The sequence below is a fragment of the Aulostomus chinensis genome, chromosome 16 (assembly GCF_037954235.1).
Source record: "Aulostomus chinensis isolate RoL2024-O1b breed Wild chromosome 16, RoL_Achi_v1.0, whole genome shotgun sequence".
Lineage (NCBI taxonomy): Eukaryota > Metazoa > Chordata > Actinopteri > Syngnathiformes > Aulostomidae > Aulostomus > Aulostomus chinensis.
In genome coordinates this window covers 7,721,044-7,744,642 of record NC_141335.1, presented here as the reverse complement: position 1 = coordinate 7,744,642, position 23,599 = coordinate 7,721,044, and the positions used below count along the sequence as shown (strand labels likewise).

Genomic DNA, 23,599 nt, shown 5'->3' with positions numbered 1-23,599 from the left:
CATTATACATCAGGTGAAACAAATTATATTGTTTACTGGTCGAAAATTATTTCATACAGGCTCATTTGTAAATTCATTTTTTTTAACTGCCCAGCATTTTACGATACAATGCGCAGTTCAATCCTCGCCACATAGCATCACAAACGGGAGAGGAAACATTTCAGAGGCGCAATCAGTTTGCCGTAATGAAACCTGGGAATTGTAGTTAAATCACCAACGTTACGACGGCTCTCTCCTCGTAGTTGGAAATCTATTTCCCGTGAGACCACGCGGATGCGAAGTAGGGTAACCATGACAGCCGTGTTATTGTTGGGGGTGCCAGGCTAGAACGAGTAGCATAGAATATCCTCGGAAGAGGCGATACCTAGCTTAACTAACCTTACACACGCATTTATTTAAATAGAAAAACAGTTTATTGTAGCGAGGTTACTGTAGTCGGAAATGTGTGTGGACATATTTAAGTTGCCGAACTGCTTGTGCCTTCTTTATGTTTTAAGTTGTCTATGTCTATGTAAAGCTAGCTAGCTAGCTAGCCAGTTAGTCTATTTTTAGACGCAACCTCCTCTCAACATTAGCTGCAACAGCCACCAGAGAGAGCTAGCATCTGCAGCTTCCAATTCGGTGGAAATGTCAGAACCCTGGCTTAACTGTTCACATCGAGTTCGGGTCGTGGGGACAGGAATGGAAGACGAGGGCATGAACCTGTAAAAACCGGAGAAAGCTGAGAATGATTTCACGATACAACAGAAGACCTGTATCACACAAACTAGAGATGTGAGTACGGAAGATAAATGGCTGAATTTGCTGCTGCTGCTCCGCAGCTGAGCACAGTTTTCCCAGCTCTTCGGGTGGGAGAGGTGTGATTTTATACTGCAGGCTGGTGAGAAGGATGGCAGATTTGTTCATCTTGAATGTACAATCATATTTATTGTATTTGCTGTAAATGTTGCTAATCTGTCGCCTGCTTTATACACCCATGATGATGATGATGATGATGATGATGGTGTCACCCTATTTTGTGAAGGAGGACCGTTTCATTGTTTAATGTCATGCGTTACGAGGCATCGTCATCACACATTATTATTATCATCACATATGGACCTTAAATGTTGGACATGATGTTGTCTCAGAAATTATTATGATAAATGACATAATTGTCATTTCAAGAGCATTTTTGACAGTGTTGTTTTAAAAGTAATAGCATAATGATTGAAGTACCTTCTTTCAATGAGTGATTAACTATTAATTTTTGATGAGAGCCCATCATTAGAAAGTTCTCTCAAAATCTTTATCTCACTCATTATTTCATTTTTTTTAAAAACATTTTTTTATTGTGCAGTCGTGGTTTATCTCGAAACAGCCTTGACCACCATCCTCTCCCAGAGGAGGCAGATGATAACCGAACCCCTCCACGCTACCTCCATGACCTGCAGGAAACTGTCTCCATCCCCAACAGGTAAGTGGGTTCTGTGGGAACACACACATGCTGCAATGTCAAGATGAAACTACTTGCAGTTAACACACACACACACACACACACACACACACACACACACACACACACACACACACTCTTACCTGTGTAATTTGTTATGTTACACCTTGTAGTGGACAGCTGATCCTTGATAGGTGAAACAAGATACACAGACATGGTAGATTATTTGATATCATGTTGCCTCCTTCAGATGTGCAGTTAAAAGAATAAATAATGAGGCAACCTGTTAGAATATTCAATTAGCTTGACATTTGCCCTTTATTTTCCATTATAAAACATTTCCCATGATAATGTCAATGCTGACTGTCACCAGTTTACATTTTGACCATAAAAGTGTTTCAGTGAATTGGGATATAAGGTTTAAAAGGGAAAATTGGGTAAAAAAGAAAATACATGTTGCACATGATGTACAAATAAAAAAGCTGGGGCATAAAATTGGTGATGCATAACTTCCCAACTAAAAAAAAAAAAAATGTCTTTGTCCGTGATAGCTCTGACACGTCTGCCACCTCGGGCCACTCTGACTGTCCCACCGTCATCTCGGTGGATTCCAGCCAGCCCTGGTCAGGTATCCACAGCTCTACTGGTACTGGCATCTCCACTGAGAGGAGCTCGGTTTTCTCCTGGGGCTATGATGTAAGTGTGCTCCTCCTGACAAAAAGCAATCCTAATGTGATGTAAGGATGCATTTATACAGAAAGGTATAATTGAGAAATACACGTATTTCTCTTTAAGGCAAATCTCAGGCAGTTTTGCATCCTTTCTGTCATTTTGTATGTTTGACAAAAATGTCTCCACTAGTATGTGTGCAATTTCGATTTTGGTTTGCTGATTAACACTTTTTCTTTCTTTTTTCTTTTTTTTTTTTTTTACAGTTGAGCAGATCTGTGGAAAACCCATCAAATAAAGCAAATTAAATGTTTAGCTGCTTTTGTTTATGATATATTCCGTTATTTCTCTGAGTTTTGGTTAGTTCTTATCATGGTTTACATGGACATTAAAAAAGTAGTCAAATTTGAAATCGGTAAATTTAAAGTCTGGAAAAATTGGAGAAAAAATAAAGCCAGGGGAGTTTTTAAAAGTAATTTAAATTTGCTTTTCAAATACATGTTTATTAGAGAATGTGCCATTCAGTTAAGACCATTTGTTTTAGTTAAAAAAAATGAGGTCAATTGATATCTACCCTTTTTTTCATATGTGAAAAGATTTTAAGGAGGTCATAAAAATGTTGCCTCAAAGTCATGGAATTCTAATAGTAAAAATGTGTATAAACCGAGTATCATGCTCGTTTGTAGTCTAAACTAGTCCCAAAAAACTTTCCCATATTCAGGGATTCGTCAAATTTTCTGTCCTCAGGCTTCTTCTGAGAGAAAAGGAAAACTTAAGTTATGTAATCTAACTCCATCCAAACTTTATCTGCTTCTCTCTGTAGTTGTTCTTTAAAAGTGTATGAACAATCCAGCTTGTTTGACCACAAACACACACACACTTTCACACACACATTCACACACACTCACATCTCAAGGCTACAGGAGCTAATTACTATGCACAACAAAGCTTGCTGAGAGATAGAGAATGGAGATCTGCCACCAATAGCTGATGAACAGACTGAAAAGCAACGTTTTTAAGTCATAGAACACTGGAATAACTAAGTTTGTCTGTCTCTGTTTTCCCATCTCACAGGAGTTCGACAAGGCAGCGTCACGGCAGGTGCAGCACATGTTTGAGGAGATTGACAAAGAGCTGTACGAGGGGAAAGGCAGCGGGGGAGGGATACTCCCAGGACTGCAAGATGAATGTCAACAGTGGGCCACACGGTTCCCTCATCTTCGGTGTGTTATCCTCCATTCCCTATAAGAACTTTTATCATGAGTGAAATGGAGCAGCAGCAGGATCAAAGCTGAATGTGGAGACAAACATTAAAACACAGTTCCTTGACTCATATATTCATTTTGTGCATCACTCAGAATCCTGGGGACTCAGCTCCTCTGTCCCAGTGATGAGGGCTTCCAGTGGTATGCTACCTCAGGGATGAGCAGCTCCACCAGCAGCCCATCAGCAGGCACAGAGAGCAGTGTGAAGTCTCAGGAGAAAGATAGGAACAGCACAGAGTAAGCCTTCGCTTTGCTCACTCACTGGTTTAATAGGACACATGAAGCTCAGATTAGATACATTTACTGCAAAATATGCGATAGTGCTGCTTTATTTAGGCTGTCAGGCAGAAGATATTCTGGTGCTCATGTCAAATGGATCTCAGGATATACTGATTGTGATGGTAGCCTGTCCAGCAAACTAATTATAACTATTATAACTGATTATAGTGGAGGCCTGACTGAGTGTGTGTGTGTGTGTGTCACCTAGATGCTCGTTAATCAAGATCTTGGACAGAGTCAGTGATTTGATGGTTAATCTGTGATTGTGTGATTCAGTGTGTGTGACTGTCTGTTGCAGTGGTGAAGATGATGAGTTGTTGTAAATTTCCATCCATCCATCTTCTACTGCTTATCCTGTTAAGGGTGGGGGGGGGGGCTGTGGGGGGTTCACCCTGGACAGGTCACCAGTCCATCACAGGACCAACACATAGAGACAGACAACCATTCACACTCACAGTCACACCTACAGTCAATTTAGAGTATCAATCAGCCTCGTCCCCTCTTGATGTCTTTGGACTGTGGGAGGACGCCGGAGTACCAGAGAGAACCCACACAGGAACAGGGAGAGCACGGAGACTCCACACAGAAAGATCCCGTGCTCGAGCGGGGGCTCGAACCCGAAACCTTCTTGCTGTGAGGCCACAGTGCTGACCACTGCACCACCGTGCCGTCCTGTTTTTATTTCATGAAACTTCTCACAACAGTAGATGAGCAAAAAAAGTAAAAAAAAAATGTGACAATTTGGCAAAATCAATGACTGGGATTAATTTTAATTATAGATGTGGCATAAAGTCAGACTTTGCATTTGAGTTCCTGTGAGATGCCAAATTCAATATGGCCACCATTGAAAACTTTAGAAATCAACATATTTTATGAATTTTCAACATAAAATTTCAGAAAACGTGTCCAAATATATTAGAACTCCAGGATGAATCATTTAGGGGTAGATTTCACACACATCCAAAATGGATGTCTGTTACACAGACATACTCAGTTTGGGAAATAATTACTTTATGCATTATTTCCAACTACATTCCAAGATGTGCATTTATGACAAGGAGATGATTTGATCTCCAAAAGAAGACTATGAACTTTTGTTAAACTCTGTTACTTTGGCGAGATGGCACCATAGAAAGGAAACTGTTGTATGTGGAATTCTCATGTTCAGAACTTCACGTTTGATAAAAGTATTGACTTGAAGACATCTACAAGCTGTCATAGTGTCACCTAGTGGTTGGTGGTTGTTCCTTCATGCATAATCTGAATATAACCAGGTTTCACCTCCCCTTTGCTCTACAGACCAGACACACATTCCTGCACCTCCCCTGTAACCTCTGATTCTTCCTGTTGTTTAGCTTGAAGTTAATCTTGTTTCTAAGCATATCATTGAAGCGTTTCATTAAGGAGCTTCACTTCCTGTGCTCTTGTCTTTATGGACAGTTTGAATGTCCAGGGCAGGAGAGCAGCACTGATCAAACACGCCTCAGCAGAGTCAGAAGATCTTCCTGGCAGCACCAGTGCTCAGGAGAAGCTGAGGGTGATAGAAGTGGAGGGTCTAATGGAGGAATACCTGGCTTTTGATAGCATCAGCCTGTGAGTTAGTCACATCTGCCATGCTGCGAGATTTTCTTGCTTCATGTGTGTACTGAGAATGATCTCTGTTCGCTATAGTGAGGATGAGTGGGAGCGGGATTGTGAGGAGTCTGGGCGACGGCATCACTGCATGCCCCCCATCTCACCATACAGGTGCCGCCGTCAGGCTGTCCTTGACCTGTTGTTTGATGATGTGTGGCAGCAGACGGTTGGCTGGATGAAAGAGCTGGTCCGACACCACTGGGAATGCTGCACCTCACGTATGGCTAATTTAAATGTATTATGTAAACATACAATGTCATGCACAGTCGTTTGAAGTAATTGTTTTTTTGCAGCACATGAAGAAAAGATTTCTGGGAACTTGAGCCCTATGCAGCAACACTCAGACAGTCCCTTCATGCTTTTCTCCACTCTGCCCGCGATGCTGCCCAAACTGGGCCAGAACAGAGTGCCTCCGCTAACAGCTAGCCTGCAGTTCCAGGTCAGTGGTCTTAGGGGTAGCGGATGGTGCCTGAAGACAACCTTACTGCATTTTCATCACGATCAGCACTTCAGGAGGTCAATTCACAACTAATGTTTATTTCTTTGTTTGTTTATTTTCCACCTCCCCAGAGCCAGACAAGAAGATAAATGCCCTTCTCCCCTCTGCAGTAGGGTGCTTAGAGTGTTTGCATACCTCCTTTAAAAGTAATCAAATAGATCAGGTTCAGGATCTCGGTTTATCCAGAAATAATTTTCCTCTTCATCCTCTCTCCATATTCATTGGCCGTATTCATCAAGAAACATTTTGTGCTGCGACCAGATTAACCATGGGTTTGATGAGGTGTTTTATCAAATCACTTCACCCATTCAAGAAAGTAGTTCTGACTTTGTGTCTGATGTAATATCACAGTGTCTTATCATTTTATGATGTTATTTCATAAAGCTCATTAATCACAACCCTAGATTAATGAAGAAAAAGACCAATTTGGGGTCAAGTGTATTTGCCAACTTGTGACTCAGGTATGCTAACACTTTCCATACATGGTCATTGATTGTGCTAAACTAATTAGCAATCAGCTGGTCTCTGTGGGTCTCAGCTCCCTAATGCACTCAAAGAGGAGAGAAGGGTATCTATCATCTTGTCTGACTCGGGTGAGGATGGTCAATAAGTCTATTTTCCAAAATGTCAGCGTGTTCCTGCAAGTCACTCATTTCTTTTCCACAGAACTCACTTGATAGTCACCTGTTTTCCTGTTGCTCTTCCAGTCTTTCAAACCTTCCAGTTCATTAACTTGTATCCTTCCTTCCTTCCTTCCTCCCTTCACCTTGCCAATTTCCCATCCTCTTTTCTTTCTCCTTTGTCTACTTTTTTTCTTCTTTTGTTGCTTTTTTCATTATCATGTCTTTCTTCTTTATATATTCTTCCCTCCTCACTCTTCTCCACTTGGTCATTTCCCTTTAAAGAACACAAACTCAAGGGGCTCAAAGCACAAGTCCAGACGGAAATCCAGAAAGCAGAAAAGGCCATCCAGTGTATGTAACTCTCTCACTTAGAGCCAAAATGGAGATGTGCGGTTTACAAGCCATCCATAGCGGCTCATCTTCATCTCTAGAATAAATGTGCTTGTGCCTGTTGATTAACACAAAATCTCACCACATCATTTATCACTTAACTGCAGTTTATTTTCAACATCCAATTTACATTTTTCTGTTCTTTCATGAGATTCATTTTGGAATGCTTTGTTACGTTAATTTTGCTCATTTTATTTTCAATTTAAGTCCTGTGAATGTTATTTTTGGTCAGTGGCGTAGCACGTACGAGGGGCTGATGACATGACTGCATGATGAATAGCTTTTGCTGTGAGAAGATGTTTTATTGAACTTGAATATAACTAACCATCAGCCCTTCGTAAAATAAATGTATGTCTAACCTGCCTCTCTGTCCGTATCATGTCCCCTCTGCTTTACTTCGATCTGTCCTTAATCTCTTAAACTATTTTCTGCATTTTCTCCCGTCATTCTTGTAAACCTCACCCACTTCCCTATGTTTCTATTCTTATCTCATCCTATTCCCAGGCTGGAAGGGTACCAGTAGGAGCTACAGCCACCCAGCACAACCTGAACGACCTCATTGTGATCCACAGCATCCCCCTACAGCAGAGGAACCTGGCTGTGCTGGATCGGATCCAGTATGGACACATTTTACTCTTCCAACCATGTTTTTTTTTTTTTTTTGTCCCTGTTCCTAACACCTTGTCTGGCAGAGTAGTTGGACACTTGGCAGAATTCACTGATTGTCCTCCTTCCCTTTTTCAGTGAACCAGAAGAGCGTGCACCCCTCAGACCAGGTTCCAGTGTGCTCCCCTCCAGCAAGCCTCGTCCGAGAAGAAACCTGGAGCTGAGCTCTTCCTCATTGTCCCGCCCGGCCCAGTCAGCTCGACGCAGGAACCCTCCTCCCCGGACGCTCCAGCCACTGGTTCCCAGTCTGAGTCAGTCCAGCGCAGTGGCATCCATGGACGAGGTCATCCGCGGGACACGTTTGTGAGTATTTATGGGAGCCAACAAAACTCCTATCGCGGCTTTATTGCTTTCTCATCCTCCTCTGCAATCTCACAAGTTATGCAGACACAGAGAGAAGACTTTGAAAGCCATCTCTGTTTCAACGTGTGCCTTTTGGGTCTGTGCAGCAGAATAATGGAGGTGGGAGGCTTCATGTGTGATACCACCCAAACAGATGAACTTGTCATGAACTGCTTCTGCTTACTTCACGTGTGAATTCTTTTAAAACTTTGTGAGCATTCAGAATCTTCTCATCACCCTGATATTCTTAGGCAACCAGCAGAGACTTAAAAAGAGACAGCGACCAGCTAAAAACCTGTCCTGCACACAGTCTCTTTTCATTAAGAATTTAGTAAATGTATGAGTATTTCTTGTTTTTATTAAAGTGTGTTTTCCTCCAAAGACCTACAGCGAGTGACCGTGTGACGTCTTCACTGTTGCCTCTGAGCAGAAATACACTCCTGCCTCCCATCAGCACTGCAGACGCGGAGTCATCGAAAGCTGCTCAGGTGAACCAGCGCTCAAACACACACTAACTAGATCAGATTTTCCAGATGTGGTAAACTTTCTGTTATGAGCATATAAGAATAAGGTGTCATTCCACCAGCGTCAGAAAGGCCCGACTAGCCGCGCCCACAGCGCCATCAATGACGAAGCTGCCAGTTTGGTAACAAGAGATCGTCACAACCTCCTGGACGTCTTCTCCCGGCCCAACACCACTCACACATACAGAGTACGTCTGCTGATGGTAGTATTCTCTCTAGCTGGCACGTTTTAGAGCACTTTTGTAGTTTTAAATAATTATTCATAGAGCTGCAACAATCTGATTAAGCAATGGCAAGGAATAAAGTGACTTGCCACCAATTTTGACTATTGATTAATAGCTTCTGTCTTTTCTCATACAAAAATATCCAACATTTGTCAGCTCCAGGCTTCAGGAAGGATTTCTTTGGGTTTTTACTGTTGGTTGGACAGATATCTATAGATATATCAATGATGATTAGAAACAGTGCTAATTAGTCAGTGTAATAGACTGTCTGTGTTGTGATTAGCCTGCTTGATTGTTGGTTTTCTCTTCAGTCAGACACACCTTACCGGCGCTCCTTCACAGTATTGGACAACATCGGGCAGGGGAGGCCAGGTCGAGCTTCTGTGGCCACAGGTCAGAAATTCAGTTAAAGAACATGAACATGTGATACCAGAGACCCCTGATTTATTACCTCCATGTGTGCCACGAAATCCAGTGTATGGCCCCATAATCAATTATGCAGGAATTTTTCTATGATCCCACCAGATTCCCTTGGAATCGGTGTTACTGGCATCAGTCTTGGCATCAGCAGCTCATCTTTCTTGGACTCATTTTCCCATCATCCCTTGGGTAACTTGACCATCAAAGATGAAGAAGAGCCAGATCCACAAGCCCCCGTCCCAGGTCAGTTGATTAAAGCAGCAGATCTTCCCTCTGAGTTTAACTATGAATGGGGGAGCCACAGGTTTGAAGTGTCTTCTTCTCCACAGCTCCACTGGTGCCTGTGTTAGTCCCACCTCGGGCTCACACACGAGGAGGCCTCTCATCCAGAGCCAGCAGACCTGGATTGTAGTTGGCCCCCAGTCTCAACACCCCTTCAGCCAATCATCTTTATTTATACAGCATCATGAAGTGCAATGCTGGTGCCCACACTTTTGATTTAAAGCGGTAGCAGAATGTTTTCATATTATGCTGCTTTGGTGACTTTAAAGGCATATTTTTATATCTCAGACTTCAGCTTATTAGGCTGCCAAACACCAATAACTGACAGGAAATCTCCATCTTTGAGAACAAGTATGTATGTGTGGACATTTGAACTTGTGTGTATGAATGTGTGGATCTATTTATGTGAACGTACTGTATATTCTCCTCTGCAGTGTGTTGTACTGTAAAATGACTATGCAGGGAACAACACGTCCACCCAGACAGAGAATAGAAAGCACTTTTTCAGTTTAGTACTGTAACTTTTATAAGGTCATAACTTTTCAACAGGCCTGTAACAGCACCGACGGTGCATTCAGCCCAAATCTCCCCTCCTCATTGCTGCGACTACGTAGAAATACAACAGTCAGCGAGTCACTGAGGAGGATCCATTTATCTTTTATCTGTAGAAAATACATTTGATATCAATTTAGCATTATTACCTGTGCAAAGCCAAATAACAATGCTTTGTTAAGGTGACATCAGGGTAATTGCAGCTTCATGTTTCATATCAGACAGCCATGCTACAAAAGGTGACAAAGTATTTCTCCAATGCATTTTCTTTGAATTTTTTTATAAAAAAATAAATGCTCTGTAAAAACAATGTATATAAATATGAATTTATTTGTTATTTGACAACATAAAAGATGCATTTACATTTAGATAATTGTCATAAAAGAGAAATAGTTAAACAATGAACAAGCAGGTAGCTGAACTAGGTACTTCAAGATTCTTATTAAATCCTAAATGGTGAAAATGAAATTTGTTTAGCTTTAATGGCGACATCACAATCCTGGGTGCTTCTCACTTCTTTCCTCTTTTTGATTTTTGGGATTTTCCACTTGGCTTTGAGTACTTTGCTTCCAAGTCAGACAGGAAACTATTGAAGTTTTGCTCTCTGGACTTCTGTCTTTGCTGGAAAATGATACTTCTGTTACTGAGGTAGAAACAAAGAAGACAAGACAAAACAAAACAAAGAGCCAGATTGATTTCATGCGCTTGCGTTTGTTACCTTCAGCATCATGGTGAGACTGTCGTCCTGATCGCCAAGCCCCAGCTCTTTCTGCATCTCTTCCGCTTCTTGTCGCTCTCTGTCAGCCTGGAGGGTCAATCACAAGTCACATTTAAGATTTAGAGATGATCTTTTTATTGGCACACGTGAGCTTTCTCCATTCGGTATGTGAATTAAGAAATATATTCAAAACACTTCTTCAAATCCTTTGACACATTAAAGGGATACTTCACCCAAAAAATTTATTTTATTGTTCAAGTACTCATAAGTGTGCCTCTGGTGCTCACTGAGTACTCCCCCCCCCTCCCCCCGCATCACTTTGTGACTTCAGAGTGCAGAGAGAGCCAGTCAAAGATATTTAGCCTGAAGCTAATGGTGACTGAAGGCTATTAACACCAAAACTGTCTAAAAAAAAAGCACGCATTTACAAACTCAAGGGGATACTTAAAAGGCAAAATATTCTATTTGGGTGAAGTATCGGAAACATCCAATTAATGGGAGATTCTGGGAAAAGAGGATTGTCAGGCTTCAACATCGAACAGAGATATCACAATCACCCGTGCTTGACTATTATGGAAATGCTAAAAAAAGTGATGGACAGTTCTGCTGCCATCTGATTTACTAAAGAATGTCAATGACTGGTGTGTGGAGAAACTGTGGTTTCAGGACGGTTTAATTAAATAAGTGTTTTGGTTTTGAGATGAATGGATATGCGATGATCTGAAATGATCCCAATTCTCACCCTCTTCCTCCGAGCCCTCTTCTTCTTGTCACTTTCCTGAGTGAAAGCCTGGAATTCGGTGACTTCTCCGCTCTCGATGGCTGCCTGGATGATGCTACAGAGCCTGGGCTCGTCCTCCTGGGAGGAGCACAGGGCGGAGGCCATGATAGCATCCATATCTCCGTGGTGCTGCGCGTAAAGGTGGAGCACATCCTTCCGCTCCTCGTCCGAGCCCTTATATTTCTTCTCAAATTCAAGGATGTCCTGTACAGTAATCTAGAGGATGAGCGTGGAGAGAGCAGGTTGTTCAGATGAGGGAAAATATGGAGAAAATTTAAACTTTTGTCGTATAAATTACACTGACAAACAATTAATTCATTTTCAAAAGCTTAATTTTCTGTGCTCCAGTACCTTGGGGAAGAGCAGCCTCCAGTAATCTTCCCAGCAGCGGTCCTGACTCAGGACGTCAGACTCTTCATCCACCACCCCCTGCTCATCATAAACAGCCTTCTGTTCCTTGTCGCTGAGCACGACATAGAGCTTCCCCAAGACCTGCCGACATTTGAAAAAAAACAGGAAGAAGTTCATTTCAAAAAGGCCTTTAAATTGAAGCGTATTCATTTATTACAAGTTATACGTCGTAAATCCAGCTAGTGCTGAGAGCTGCGTTCGCTGGCTGGCTAGCTAGCTAGCGTAATCTAGCGGGTCTCCTATAGCTCACCTGAAACTTCTCGGTGGCCTGCGGGTCTTCAGGAGCCCGGTCAGGATGGACTTTCAGGGACAATTTGTAATAGCTCCTCCGGATCTCTGCTTCTGTTGCCTCCTTGTTGATACCCAGCACCTCGTAGAGGTTCGAGGTCTTGAAGAGCTCCTGGCACCGCTCAAGCAAACCCATCCTGACGACTGAGACCGCGTCCCTTAGCTTCCACCGGTAAGTTATTTATTACCGAGTCGCTCCAATAGTTTTTAAAGTTTAGTCTCAGAAGAAGCAGCGCATACGTTCAGTAAGTCCCGTCTCTGGCTTCTTTCTTTTGTTGCCAAAATGCATTTGGCGCGCAGGCCTGTCACACACATCCGGACATAAATCGACGTGCTGACGTTTCAAACATACGCACGCTCTTATTGGCTGTTTTAACTCTTTCGTCAGAGAATGTCATAGGGACTTGTTATGACCATAGACATATGACGGACAGCCCCAGTGGACGCGCACGGGAGACGTTTGTTTTGCAGGTTTTCGTTGTTCTTGTGTCTTTCCTCTCCATATTGCACAACATCAGCTGGTTCCAGCATTTAAACTATTGATAATTTCGAGTAATCATCACTCGATAGTATTTGTGTTTATTTCAAACCCGAACCTGACCATTAACTACACAAATTAGCCTTTAAATTTGTCTTGATATAGAGACGTCATTAATTTCTGTTTAAAATTGCATTTAAATTACATTTGCTGTTTCTTCTATGTTGAAAAACAACAACACAAATTTGTCAATTTCAAAAGTTTAACATCTGCGTGCAAGATGTCTTGACAGAACTCCGTGTAGCTGCAGTGCTCCTGCTTCATGCTCATTTTGAACAAAGTGAACCACATTTGGTTCCCGAACTCGGCGTGATCTTACAAATCTGGCTTGAAAGTACACACCTTACCATGAGCAGAGGAAGTCACCATTTTCAGCAGATGAGGCGTCCTTTTAGTGTCAAACTTGCATTTTGGGCCAAGAAATGTATGTTCATGTCCACGCATCCATCATTTTGCACTTCAACTCACACTCTAAACTTACACTTGTGCCCCAGTGATTAAACCTCTGATTTTCTGAATTTTATTATAATTTGATGTTTCATACAGTTGGCTGGAACACTGTGAAAACATCCTCTGAATTCTGTCACTTTAAAAACACATTTAAAAAATAGCTCTGAAATTCTCAGGTGGGATGTTTATGGACTCATTTTATGCAGCAGAATGAAATGTAAGATATCTGCATTAACTACAGACCAAAGTTCAGCGATTAAACAAGTAGTTGTTGATTTTGGAACGAGGACACAAGATATTTACGTCGCTTTACGACGATTTCCTTGTACAGAATCTCATATGACGCATCATACAGTCAAGGAAGAACAGATACCCCAGTATTTATTGGTGCGTTTGAAGCAGCACAAGAATACATCAAGCAAGTCACTAAGTATTTTTTACTGCTTCATGCAAAAGCAGAACACAAAGATACACGTTGACTTTGAACTAAGCATCTGTAAAATTGCACCCATCTGTGTTTATAAGCCTGTACAATATGCAGCACTGGAGATATACACAGCAACCCCCCCCACCCCCTTCCTCCGCCCGCACACACACACACACACACACACACACACACACACACACACACACACACACACACACACACACACACACACACGTCTCAGATGTTATCCAATTATTGCCCCATCTGTTTCTGTTGCATATTTGGAACAGTCTCTGTTGTTGTGTTTGTATTGAATCCTGTCATCTCAAACCTCATCTGTCCTTTTGTACTCACCCAAAAAATAAGCATTTGGACGACTGGCACATCATTATCATGATCAACAATGACAAACAAAAGCTCGAGACTTGTATTGTAAATGTTATGCTGGTGTGCAGATCCTTCTCATATGTTTTCCACCTACTTGCAATCATAGCGCAAGTGGAGTCTGAAGATATAAATGTTGCTCCTCTAGAGAGAATGCATCCTTGCTCAGGTAACAGTCTCTCCACAACAGTCAAATGGCTTCGTTCTCATGGTCAGTCTTAACAGTTTGTCCATGGCTGATGCATTTTCCCCACAGCAGGGGCAGTCTAAAAACCACCTGTAGGGGGCAGCAGCTCAGCATTCCTTTCTGGTCTTCACCATCTTGCTGGCATACTTGATAGGGATCCCCCAGCGTCTCATTAGATAAACATCAAACACGTAGGCCATCCCTGGCTCCAAGCCCCCGATCACAGCTGTAGTGACGGCCCGCCGAGGATTCAGCTCCTGGAAGTACTTGCAGAGAACTCTCTCCGTATCAGAGCGGGACTCGGGCCCCAGACAGGGCACAGTGAGAGCAGATGATCCCCCTCCATCTACTTCATAGTTTCCAAGCTTTCGGCGGTACACGCAGTACAAGCTCCTTTCCTCTGTGCCCATCCAGGCAAGAGTGACACTGTTGCACCCACGCAACCGGTTGAAAGATTTTATCTGCAGGGTGGATGGCAGAGATGGCACCCCTCTGCGGTGGTAGGCTGAGGTGGTCTGCATTTTAACTGACGCCATCAGACCTCCTGGTAGAGTTGCAGCAGAAGTCTGGCCTGCAGTCGTTCCTTCTCTCTCCAAGTGGATGAGATAATCTGAACTTCCCTGGAGCCAAATCTGCACTAAATCAGCCCCCAATTCCTGGGAGGTCAAAACTTGACCTTTATTAGACACCGTGACCTTGACCTTTTCCCTTGCACCACAGCTCTGCATGGTGAGCAGGCCACTCTGTTGCCAGCCCCTTGGACGGAAACTGAAGAGCTGTTCTGAGTTGGAGCCTCTTTCAGGGAAGGTCACCCATCTCAGCTCCCCCTCTTTGAGAGCGGTGACGGCCGGCCGAGCTTCCTCGTGTGTCCGAGCAACTGTCCCCTTGTAGGCCATGCTGGTGCCGTTCAGCCTGTCGATAACAAAGACGTCAAAGAAGTACTGAGTGTCAGGGAGGAGCTCAGAGACAGTGCAAACACTCTCTGTCCCCTGACACACACACTGGGGGTCAACATGTCCATCAGTGAGGGAGGAGGTTGGATTCTGGGGCTCGGAGTAAGTGTCCCACTGCTGCCACCACCATTCTTTCAAAATTGGCCACGCTGTCACCCTCCTCCTCCTGTCCGTCTTCTCTTGGTTCTGATCCTTCTCTTTCCTGTTGCTCACTAAGGCAGCACAAAGACTCGGGTAGTTGCGTTGAGAGCTGACTAGGACACAGTAATCATAACTCTTCTGTGTTTGAGGGAGGCTGGTTAGCGATGCACTGGGATCCCAGCTCAGGGTGACACTTGTCATTCCTACCCCTAGAGTGTGAACACGAGGGTCAGCCGGGACCAGAGGGAAGGCGCCTGAGGCCCCCGGGCCTTCATGGAGGTACACCGTAGCGCTGCTGCTCTTCTGTTTGGACCGCATCCTCAGGATATAGATGGATGCGTGGGGATAGGAAGGACCCCTGTATGTGTCCACTGCATTGCCAGAAAAGCCGTGAAGTTTCTCCTCGGTCCCAGGACCTCGCCACCACACCTCAGGCACGCTCTTTTTGGTGCTCCCTGTGTGGAAAGAAAGAATATAGAACATGATTTTCTCTAAACTATAAAATGCATCAGGCTCTAAACAGCCGTTCTTAAAGAAATGGCTTTAGGACACTTTCTTGCTGAGTAAGTTTGATTAAACAATCAGTATCACACTCATGTTTATGTGTGTTTATGCAGCAGGTCAATTGGGAAGCTCAGTTTTGGACAAGTCCCGCTTCATGGTATAAACCCAGGTTTGAGCCTGGTTTAAAGAATGTCGCTCTTCACCACAGTGATAATTTCTGACACTAACAAACTTAGAGCTAAGAGAATTTTGAAAAAACATTTTACCTTCTGTTGTTATAAAATCAGTAAACTGTTACGTCCTTGTATGAGAGGCCCACACATTTGAAAAGTGAGGTGATGCAGGACAAACAAGTGATGCACGTATAGGCTTAAAAACAATAGATCTCACAAATAAATTCATAGAACTGCCTCTGTCAAATGCCTCTTCAAAAAACACTATTTCATTCATCCCTTTAGTGTTTTCATTTTGAAGTAGCCTTCCTACTCTTCACTTTTAATAATGCACCCACCAAATAAACGTAAACACTTGTCAGAACTCGCATTCGGCGTTTGTCTCTCCTCCACATGAGAAAACGTTACAGAATTAAAGTGAATAATTCAGGCTGACAATAGGGACCCGTGAGCTCAGGGTCTGAATGATTCATGTGCGATTTTATATCGTCATTGTGTTATTTTACCATGTTGTTTAGTTAACCTTGAAATGTACTCAGGGAAGGCTGTGAGGCCCATTTTTTTGGGAGATTTTGCCCATAACTTTGTTTGGTGCAGTGTTGTGATTGTGCTCCATGCTAAGTTTTCTTCTGAGTTTATTTGGTTTGTTTGGGTTCCAAACGGAGGGCATATTTTCATTTCATTATGTGGTCAAAATTCAAATTATAGTGGCTTGATTTGTGGTGTGTGTGTGTGTGTGTGTGTGTGTGTGTGTGTGTGTGTGTGTGTTGAGGGGGGGGGGGCAAAAACCATGCCCCTAGGAAGGAGAACCACAGGTTTTTTTTTTAGGTGTGTGGTTGTACCTACAGTTACATCTGATTGAGTTTAAGGTTCAATTTTAGGGTGGTTCGCCCCAATTCTACATCTCCATAACAGAGGGTCATAGATACTTGGAACCAATTTCTATTTCATGGGTACACGGAGAACACCAGTGTCTTGAGTTTGTATATGTTCCCAAGATACCTTGTGCTAATAATTCCCAAAGTTTCACAGGCCAAATGGTTGCTCCAGTGGCTCGGAGCAAATCCTGGGAGGGGTCTAAAATGATTGGGATGGATTTGTTGTCCAAGACCTGAGGGTTACTTATTGGGGGACGCCTACCCAATTCTACAGACCCTGTTATGGTAATTCTCCATGAAATGAATGTAAATTTATGTAAAAACACAAAAGGTGAGTGACGAAAGTCTGAGTGTGTGTTATATATAAATTATGAGGATGTGAGCAAAGAGATTTGACGATTCATTGTGCCTGTTCTTGTCAGACATAGTGGGAGACATTAAAAAATTATTGTGTTTTTCATGCTTTGAACTCGTATAAAGAAAACAGCAACAATGTGCTGATAAGATGTCTGATAGAAATACCTTTAGATTTTTGGTAAGAGACATTTGGGGACAAAGGCACCACAATTTCTGGTCATAAATCTGTTCCTGCAAATCCAAACTCTCTGCTTCACTAACCCCCCTTCTGTGATACATCAGTGATGATGTCAGATTGTCTCGGCTTCGTTAGTTTGTCAAGTGAGCGTCCAAATTGTTCAGATTGTGATCTTACGGTGCACTCACACTGCAGACTCTTCAGGGGTTTGTCCTTCAGGGTACGGGCAGCCAAGCTCCATTCGATGGGGAGGTCACATGGGCTGACGGTCACAGACATCGCCGAAGCCTTCTTCAGTGTGAAGTATAGCCTGTGGACGAGCACGGAAGATAACAGTCGTTAGAGTCTTCTAATGGGGGGAATGTCAAAAAAAAAGACTACATCCTGTTTCCATTCAGCTGGGGGGGTGATGGAGGAGAAGGCAAGATATCTTCTGATGCCTACGGTGTGACATTCGCTCATTTCTTGGACTTGCAGATACTTGAAGCAGCTTCTAATTTCTGAAGCTCTACATCTCAATTCTGTCCAGTTTCCTACCTGCCGATCGGGGATTTGATAACAGATCAGAGAGGTTACCTGGGAACCCGATGATAAGGCTGCTCGAACAGTTTCAGATGGATATCTGCCTGTTTGCTGTAACTATCTGGAGTCGTGCTCGGCATAGAAAACAGCGAGTCCCTTATGTGATCAGATGTTTTAAAGCATGTTGGAAGATTTGCATACGAGATGCTGTCTCAGTGACGGTTAAAGGACATTTGACATTCATGCCGCAGTTGTTTATTTTTTATTTTAATTCACGTCTTTTGAATGCCTTAGTCGATGTTAAGCCGTTCGCCCGCACAAAGACGGGGAAGGCTGTCTCTTAAGCTTCTGAGTTCTTTTCAGATGTAGTTACCCTTCATAAAAAAAGAACAGCAGGGTTGTTTGTAACTAAATCATGAGTCTCTTTCCTCGTGCAGATGGCGGTTGTTTCCAAACAGATGTGCAACCCTGTCATTCTCAAGGGCGCATTTCTGCTTATTTAATAGAGTGATTAATTTCTGATTCAGTGTTTTCTCTCCATTATTTGCTGTGTGGCTCTGCGTGACTGCTCTGGTGGACAGACTGCAGCACACAGGGAGATGAAATTTACAATTTGCAGCTCACAGTCTCAGAAAGCAACAGCAGGCACTGTCCTGTCGGGTTCAAGCCAAATGGGCTGCAGTTCCTCTTGCGTTCTCTACGGTAGTTCTGGAATCGGCTTCTGTTTCTACAAAGATGGTCAGAGGGAAGGTTGGTGCCTGTATCATTGAAGTGTAAACAGGGGCCGATCCAGAGGACTCGTGTCCAAAATGACATAAAACTTTTGGGAAAAAAATCTTTTAAACTTTTATACTTTCTTGTCCACTTTTTCTGGGTTGGCTGAAACGGGTAAACTTAATTTCAAATCTCTTCATTAGATTCAACATGAGGTGCTCTCGAAAAACATAGACTTTTGTCAATAGCCCTACCTCCTTTTGTCTGAACGTAAGCAATGAAATCAACATCCAAACATACTTCCAAAAATATCACAAAATTGCCTGAATTTTGATCCAAAAATGAATAAATATGAAATTAAAAACAACTCCAAATATCAAATATTTGCCACATCTTGCAGGAATCCTTTTAAACAAGTATCAGTTTCAATTTTTGAAAATGATTATTTATAGTTTTACCACTTGCATCAGCACATCCTTTATATTTCAATATTTAAGAATGCATTAGCCCTCGAACACCAACATGTTGTGATTTTCACCCACATAATTCTTGTTTGTTGTTCGTGTCATTTTACCCCCATGGTACCTTTGTTTATATTTGATGTGACATTGCATATTGGGAAATTAAAGAAGAGTACTTCGATTTGGCATACAGTGAAGTACTTTTAATATATTTTATTTTTTCAGGAATATTCTATCAGGTAAAACATGGCCAACGTTAGTTATGGTGTTGTTAGTTTTAACATTAGAGTTAGTTCTAGAGTTAATAGTATATTCATATTCTTAAAATGTTTTTGAACCCTTGAACTTTCATTTTTTCAATACGCTGAGTTAACATCTAATGCCTCACCTTTGCTGCTCACCTGTTTTAAGCTGGAGGGACACTCAGTTGAATCACTGATCTATAGACAAACACCAACTCTTTAAAGGGATCATATTCTAAAAACTCCCTTTTTTTAGAGCTTGTGCAAATATATTGAACTCACACAAAGTGTGAAATAAGAGAACCCAGTCACTGGACAGTGGGCTTGCTTGTGGTTCAAGACGCCATTTAGATTTGATACCGCTTAAGGCATCACAAGGGGCCTCATTGAAGTTGTGACCACACCTACATGTTTCCTCGTGTATGGTCCACCTGAAAAGGTGATTTCATTTCAGGCTTCTATGGGAGGAGAAGTCTGGTTATGGTTAAGGGGGATGAATGGGCTTATTGGAGGGGTGGCAGGGGCCCAAACAGCCCACAACTGACAGAGTAGCAAAAGTACCTGGATTCATGACCCATCGAGGTTTTTGACTAAAAGAAACATGCCAATGCTGCTAAAAGCATGATCACAAAGAACTTAAGAGTAAGGCATAAAACTGTATGCATGGCCCCTTTATTCACCCATGAAAACATTCCCTGATAGTTATCAACAATTTGAACCTAAATGCACATCACACACACCCTTCCCCCCCCCCACCCCCCCATCCTAGTTGTTACACTACCTGCGTGTTCGTCCTTTGGGGAGTGTTACAGAGGTGATCTTCCCCTCTGGCAACCACGTCGTGGGGCGCAGGGGCACCTCATTCTCTGGTGCCAAGGCTGCATGTGCCTGCGGCCATGAAATGCTCCAAAGCAGCGTCAGAGCTGCACTGATACACCAGGACAGGGACACCAGAGCCATTGTCTTGATCTTTTTCACTTCCCTCCGTCACTCTTGGATAACTCCCAGGCTCTGAAAAAGTCACGGAGGAAAGGTCACAAACATCCATCAGAGTAGCACACTGGAACACACGTAAATGTCTGCTGTACTATTCACACAGACACTAAGCAGCTGTAGAGGCAGATTATTCATTGATATGAAGGAACGTCCCATCAGACAGAATTATTCATGCAGGGGAAAAGAAATGGCACTGCTATATTACTGAGCATGTGTGTGTGTGTGTATGTGTGTGTATATGTGTGTAGCACGGCTTGACACTCACTGGAAAGAATCACCCATCACACCACTTTTCAAAGTGTGAAGAGGGCTGCTAATATCAAGTAGACGTTTCTATTTTTAGTCAGGGGAGTTCAAATGGGTGTTAGCGGCCATTTTAGCGGAGGGAGAAGTGACGGCATGCAGATGTGGAGGGAGGTACACAAACAACACCTGGATGTGCTCTGATACAGTCAAATCCAATCAGACAATGGCTGCTGCAAGAGAAACTTCTGGTGTTGTTTTATACGTATATAATATACAAGTGTGCAAAGTGTGTGTGTGTGTGCACGTGCGTTCGTGCGTGCGTGCATGCATGCGCGCGCGTGTGTGTTTGTGAGATTCAGTGTTGATAGGGTGATTACTGGTCTCAGTGTTCCTTTTCTCTGCAGAGAAAACACATTTGTTCAAAGTCGCACAATCTTCACAAACACACTCCTGCTTTCCTCTAACAAGATGTATTATGTCAGCGCTGCACCCTACAGATCCTATGACAATCACAGTGGAACCATAGAGGCAGCTACAGAAGGTACATCTGAGTCTTTTGGGCCCCGGGATGCTCCCAGATCCAAACTCACAAACCGTTGCACAGCTACAAAGTCGTGCAGAGGCGCCTGCTCATTATCCTTGCACAGAAAGAGGGGAGTGAACGACCCATAAAGCTTTAACTGAGAGATGTGCAGTGGGAGAGATTGAAATGAGAGCCAGGGAGGGAGGAGAGGAAAGGGGAGGGTTGTGGAAATGGAGAGCAAGAAGAGAAGGATGTTGGCTCCATGGAGTAATTAGAGGGAAAGAGACAAAAAAAAGAGAGGAGAAAGTGCAAAATAAAATATGATTGCCATGCCACAAGGTTACGATGAATTTGTTTCGGTGTTTTAGCCAGACACATGAGGCTGATTGGTGTTTACTTTAGCCAGCATATCGAATTGTTCCTAATGTGCCACATATTGCCACAACCTCCTCATGCACACATTCAGTCTTGATAAAGATTAAGTCACGAATAAAAACGAAAAACATTAAAAAAAAGAAAAGAAAAGCTTGGCGGGGTTGTTTCTTCAAAAACGCAGCTGCTGATAAAATATGCATTTGGCTCCTCAGCAAATTATAGCCAATTGAATTTTCATAAGGCAAAAAGGCAGAGAGAGGGAGCTTAGTGAACTTAACTAGCACCCTCTATAAATAAATACATACTCCTCTTTAAAAACAGGAACTCCTGACTTTGATGGTCCCGCTCACTTTAAGCTCGGCTCCCTTTTAGATGACTTTCCTCTTTCCATTTTGTTTATCCCCAACTGTCAACTGGCTCCATTTATTCCGGATGCTGTTTGGGTTTTAATTACTTCCAACATCTTCTCTTTGCCCTTCCACTTGGCCTCTCCTTGTTCAGAACTTCCTCCGTTTCAGAGGAACGGATTGAATACTGTCTGTTTGCAGGTTGTATTTTGCTATCTTCTATCTCCCCGCGTTCAGGAGGGACCATCTGCCTTCTGTTATTTGTGGGCAGGGACAGATTAAATGGCATGGGGTGATTGTCTCCTCGTCTACGACAGGGAAAGAACTGGCCTGGTGGACAAGATGATGGTGAGCAGGAAGCTTCTGCAGAACTTGACAGGGTTTTACAGCAGATTTTCTACCTCACTGTACATTTGAATATATTAACCTTTCTTTCACCGTGCTAACTGTCCCCCTGCCCCCCTCTCTTCCTTCGCATATTCCTAATCTCACTCACCGTTTTGATACATTACTGCTTTCTAACTACTTTTCTTTTCAATAATCACAGATATTTCAGAGAGAAAAAAGAAATACAGGCAAGAAGAGGATGCAGTAACATACAGGTGAACGCAACCTTCAAACATGCACGAATGTGATGCTGTCAAAATGGAAATGATCCAGCAACAAATGAAAAGTGCCCTACGCCTGTCTCAGCTCTTTTGAAAAGAAAAACCTCCAGGGACCACACACACACACACACACACACACACACACACACACACACACACACTGAAAAAGAACTGAAGCAAAGAAACAAGTTGCTGACTTACACATCCAGTTGTAATCTGAGATGCTGACAAACACACACACACACACACTGCTCTGCAAGGACAACAACATGTATCTCCCTTACCTTCTCTCAGTGCACGCTCTCCCTCGCCAGCGCAGGGAGTGAGGGATGGGGATCAAGTGAGAGATGGAGCGAGGATGGAGGAGGAGGAGAGGGGGATGAAAGCCGGTTGCGAGGAGAGGAGGAGCGACAGCAGGTTGTTGTCGGGTGTTCCACTGACTCTTTCTCCCACGGGCTGCTGCTCACTCTTTACTTCAGGAGGTGTCTCTTCCGGGCTCAGGTGTCTCCTCAGGAGCGATCCCAGCTCTTGCACGCCCTGGTGTGGTTGCAAGACTCCCCAGACACTCTCCTCACTCTTCTCCCAGGCATTCACACGTGGAGGCTCGTCCTGTTAAACACTGTGTGAATGTCATCCGGTCAGTGAAGCCTCTCATTTTCCCTCTGCTTCTCTTTTCACTTGTTCCCTGTGTTTACCTCTTTTGGTGGAGCTCACTTGCAATTCAAATGGGCTCATGTGTGATTGTGTGTGTGTGTATGTGTGTGTGTTTGTGTGTGTTTGTGTATCTGTATGTGCAATCTGAGAGTGAGGGAGAGAGTGAGTGAGTGGGTGAGTGCGAGGGGGCTGATGGGGAGGTTGCTGAATGGGGGTGGTGATGAGAAAGAGAGAGAAAATTGTGTGTGTGTGTGTGTGTGTGTGTGTGTGTGTGTGTGTGTGTGTGTGTGTGTGTGTGTGTGTGTGTGTGTGTGTGTGTGTGTGTTGATCTAGGCAGTGTTAGGGGAAGGGGAGGTGATGTAAAAGTTAAACCCATTCTCTCTCCGCTCTGATAACATCTGTATTATAGGGGAAGGCTGCAGACAGCACGTTAGAGGTTACACTGTCTTTGCGCTCTTATCGTCTGCTCAATCAGGTGCCTCGCTGATGTTCAGATGCTTCATGGATTCATGCAAATACGGAGTGCTTACAGACTTTTCTTTTTTTTTTCGTCTTTTAAAAAAAAAAAAACCCAATTAAAAACTGCACCATGTTGACTCAAAAAAGCTTATGGAAGCTTGGGAAATAAGGTATTAATTTTTATGAAGTTATACTTGATTAACTTTTTATATCTTATGGTGCTCAGCCCCCCCCCCCCCCCCCACAAAAAAGAGTTCAGATACAGTTTTTGACATTTAG

General features: G+C 43.1%; 3 protein-coding genes across 9 annotated transcripts; 1 reads left to right on the top strand and 2 right to left on the bottom strand.

The window, feature by feature from the left end:
- The first annotated feature begins 287 nt into the window (after positions 1-287).
- Positions 288-10,228, top strand: fam149b1 (family with sequence similarity 149 member B1). Of its 6 annotated transcripts, none has more exons than XM_086180576.1 (16): positions 288-774; positions 1,340-1,456; positions 1,987-2,131; positions 3,179-3,327; positions 3,463-3,606; positions 5,089-5,241; positions 5,320-5,501; positions 5,577-5,699; positions 6,659-6,756; positions 7,300-7,412; positions 7,540-7,764; positions 8,186-8,291; positions 8,390-8,515; positions 8,863-8,944; positions 9,077-9,214; positions 9,301-10,228. In XM_086180576.1, exons 1-16 carry the CDS (start codon positions 728-730, stop codon positions 9,381-9,383), a joined length of 2,031 nt encoding a protein of 676 aa, XP_086036702.1. In that variant the 5' UTR covers positions 288-727; the 3' UTR covers positions 9,384-10,228. The 6 variants fall into 6 exon arrangements, with proteins under 6 accessions (XP_086036702.1, XP_086036701.1, XP_086036698.1 ...); XM_086180572.1 differs by having other exon boundaries at positions 289-774; positions 1,361-1,456; positions 5,577-5,722; positions 6,688-6,756; XM_086180574.1 differs by having other exon boundaries at positions 289-774; positions 5,395-5,501; positions 5,577-5,722; positions 6,688-6,756.
- dnajc9 (DnaJ (Hsp40) homolog, subfamily C, member 9) lies at positions 10,126-12,329 on the bottom strand. 2 transcript variants are annotated; one of them, XM_086180580.1, is made up of 5 exons: positions 11,966-12,329; positions 11,656-11,796; positions 11,266-11,520; positions 10,524-10,610; positions 10,126-10,442 (listed from the first exon to the last, which is right to left on the bottom strand). In XM_086180580.1, exons 1-5 carry the CDS (start codon positions 12,137-12,139, stop codon positions 10,392-10,394), a joined length of 708 nt encoding a protein of 235 aa, XP_086036706.1. In that variant the 5' UTR covers positions 12,140-12,329; the 3' UTR covers positions 10,126-10,391. The 2 variants fall into 2 exon arrangements, with proteins under 2 accessions (XP_086036706.1, XP_086036705.1); XM_086180579.1 differs by having other exon boundaries at positions 10,128-10,426.
- A 1,256-nt stretch (positions 12,330-13,585) lies between these two features.
- Positions 13,586-22,976, bottom strand: ndnfl (neuron-derived neurotrophic factor, like). The gene is made up of 4 exons (XM_086179858.1): positions 22,492-22,976; positions 19,894-20,123; positions 17,362-17,483; positions 13,586-15,538 (listed from the first exon to the last, which is right to left on the bottom strand). The coding sequence occupies exons 2-4, from the start codon at positions 20,070-20,072 to the stop codon at positions 14,097-14,099; spliced, it is 1,743 nt and encodes a 580-aa protein (XP_086035984.1). The 5' UTR covers positions 20,073-20,123; positions 22,492-22,976; the 3' UTR covers positions 13,586-14,096.
- Positions 22,977-23,599: the final 623 nt, after the last annotated feature.

Excerpts from the sequence above, each read along its gene's own strand:
- fam149b1 (XM_086180576.1), top strand. The coding sequence starts at position 728 with ATGATTTCACGATACAACAGAAGACCTGTATCACACAAACTAGAGAT. Across the intron at positions 8,292-8,389 it reads AGTCATCGAAAGCTGCTCAG|CGTCAGAAAGGCCCGACTAG; the intron begins GTGAACCAGCGC and ends TCATTCCACCAG. Across the intron at positions 9,215-9,300 it reads TCCACAAGCCCCCGTCCCAG|CTCCACTGGTGCCTGTGTTA; the intron begins GTCAGTTGATTA and ends TCTTCTCCACAG.
- dnajc9 (XM_086180579.1), bottom strand. The coding sequence starts at position 12,139 with ATGGGTTTGCTTGAGCGGTGCCAGGAGCTCTTCAAGACCTCGAACCTC. Across the intron at positions 10,611-11,265 it reads AGAGGGCTCGGAGGAAGAGG|GCTGACAGAGAGCGACAAGA; the intron begins GTGAGAATTGGG and ends TTGACCCTCCAG. Across the intron at positions 10,427-10,523 it reads GTCTCACCATGATGCTGAAG|CAAAGACAGAAGTCCAGAGA; the intron begins GTAACAAACGCA and ends ATCATTTTCCAG.
- ndnfl (XM_086179858.1), bottom strand. The coding sequence starts at position 20,072 with ATGGCTCTGGTGTCCCTGTCCTGGTGTATCAGTGCAGCTCTGACGCTG. Across the intron at positions 17,484-19,893 it reads CCCAAAGGACGAACACGCAG|GCTATACTTCACACTGAAGA; the intron begins GTAGTGTAACAA and ends GCTCGTCCACAG. Across the intron at positions 15,539-17,361 it reads ACCCCTGAAGAGTCTGCAGT|GGAGCACCAAAAAGAGCGTG; the intron begins GTGAGTGCACCG and ends CTTTCCACACAG.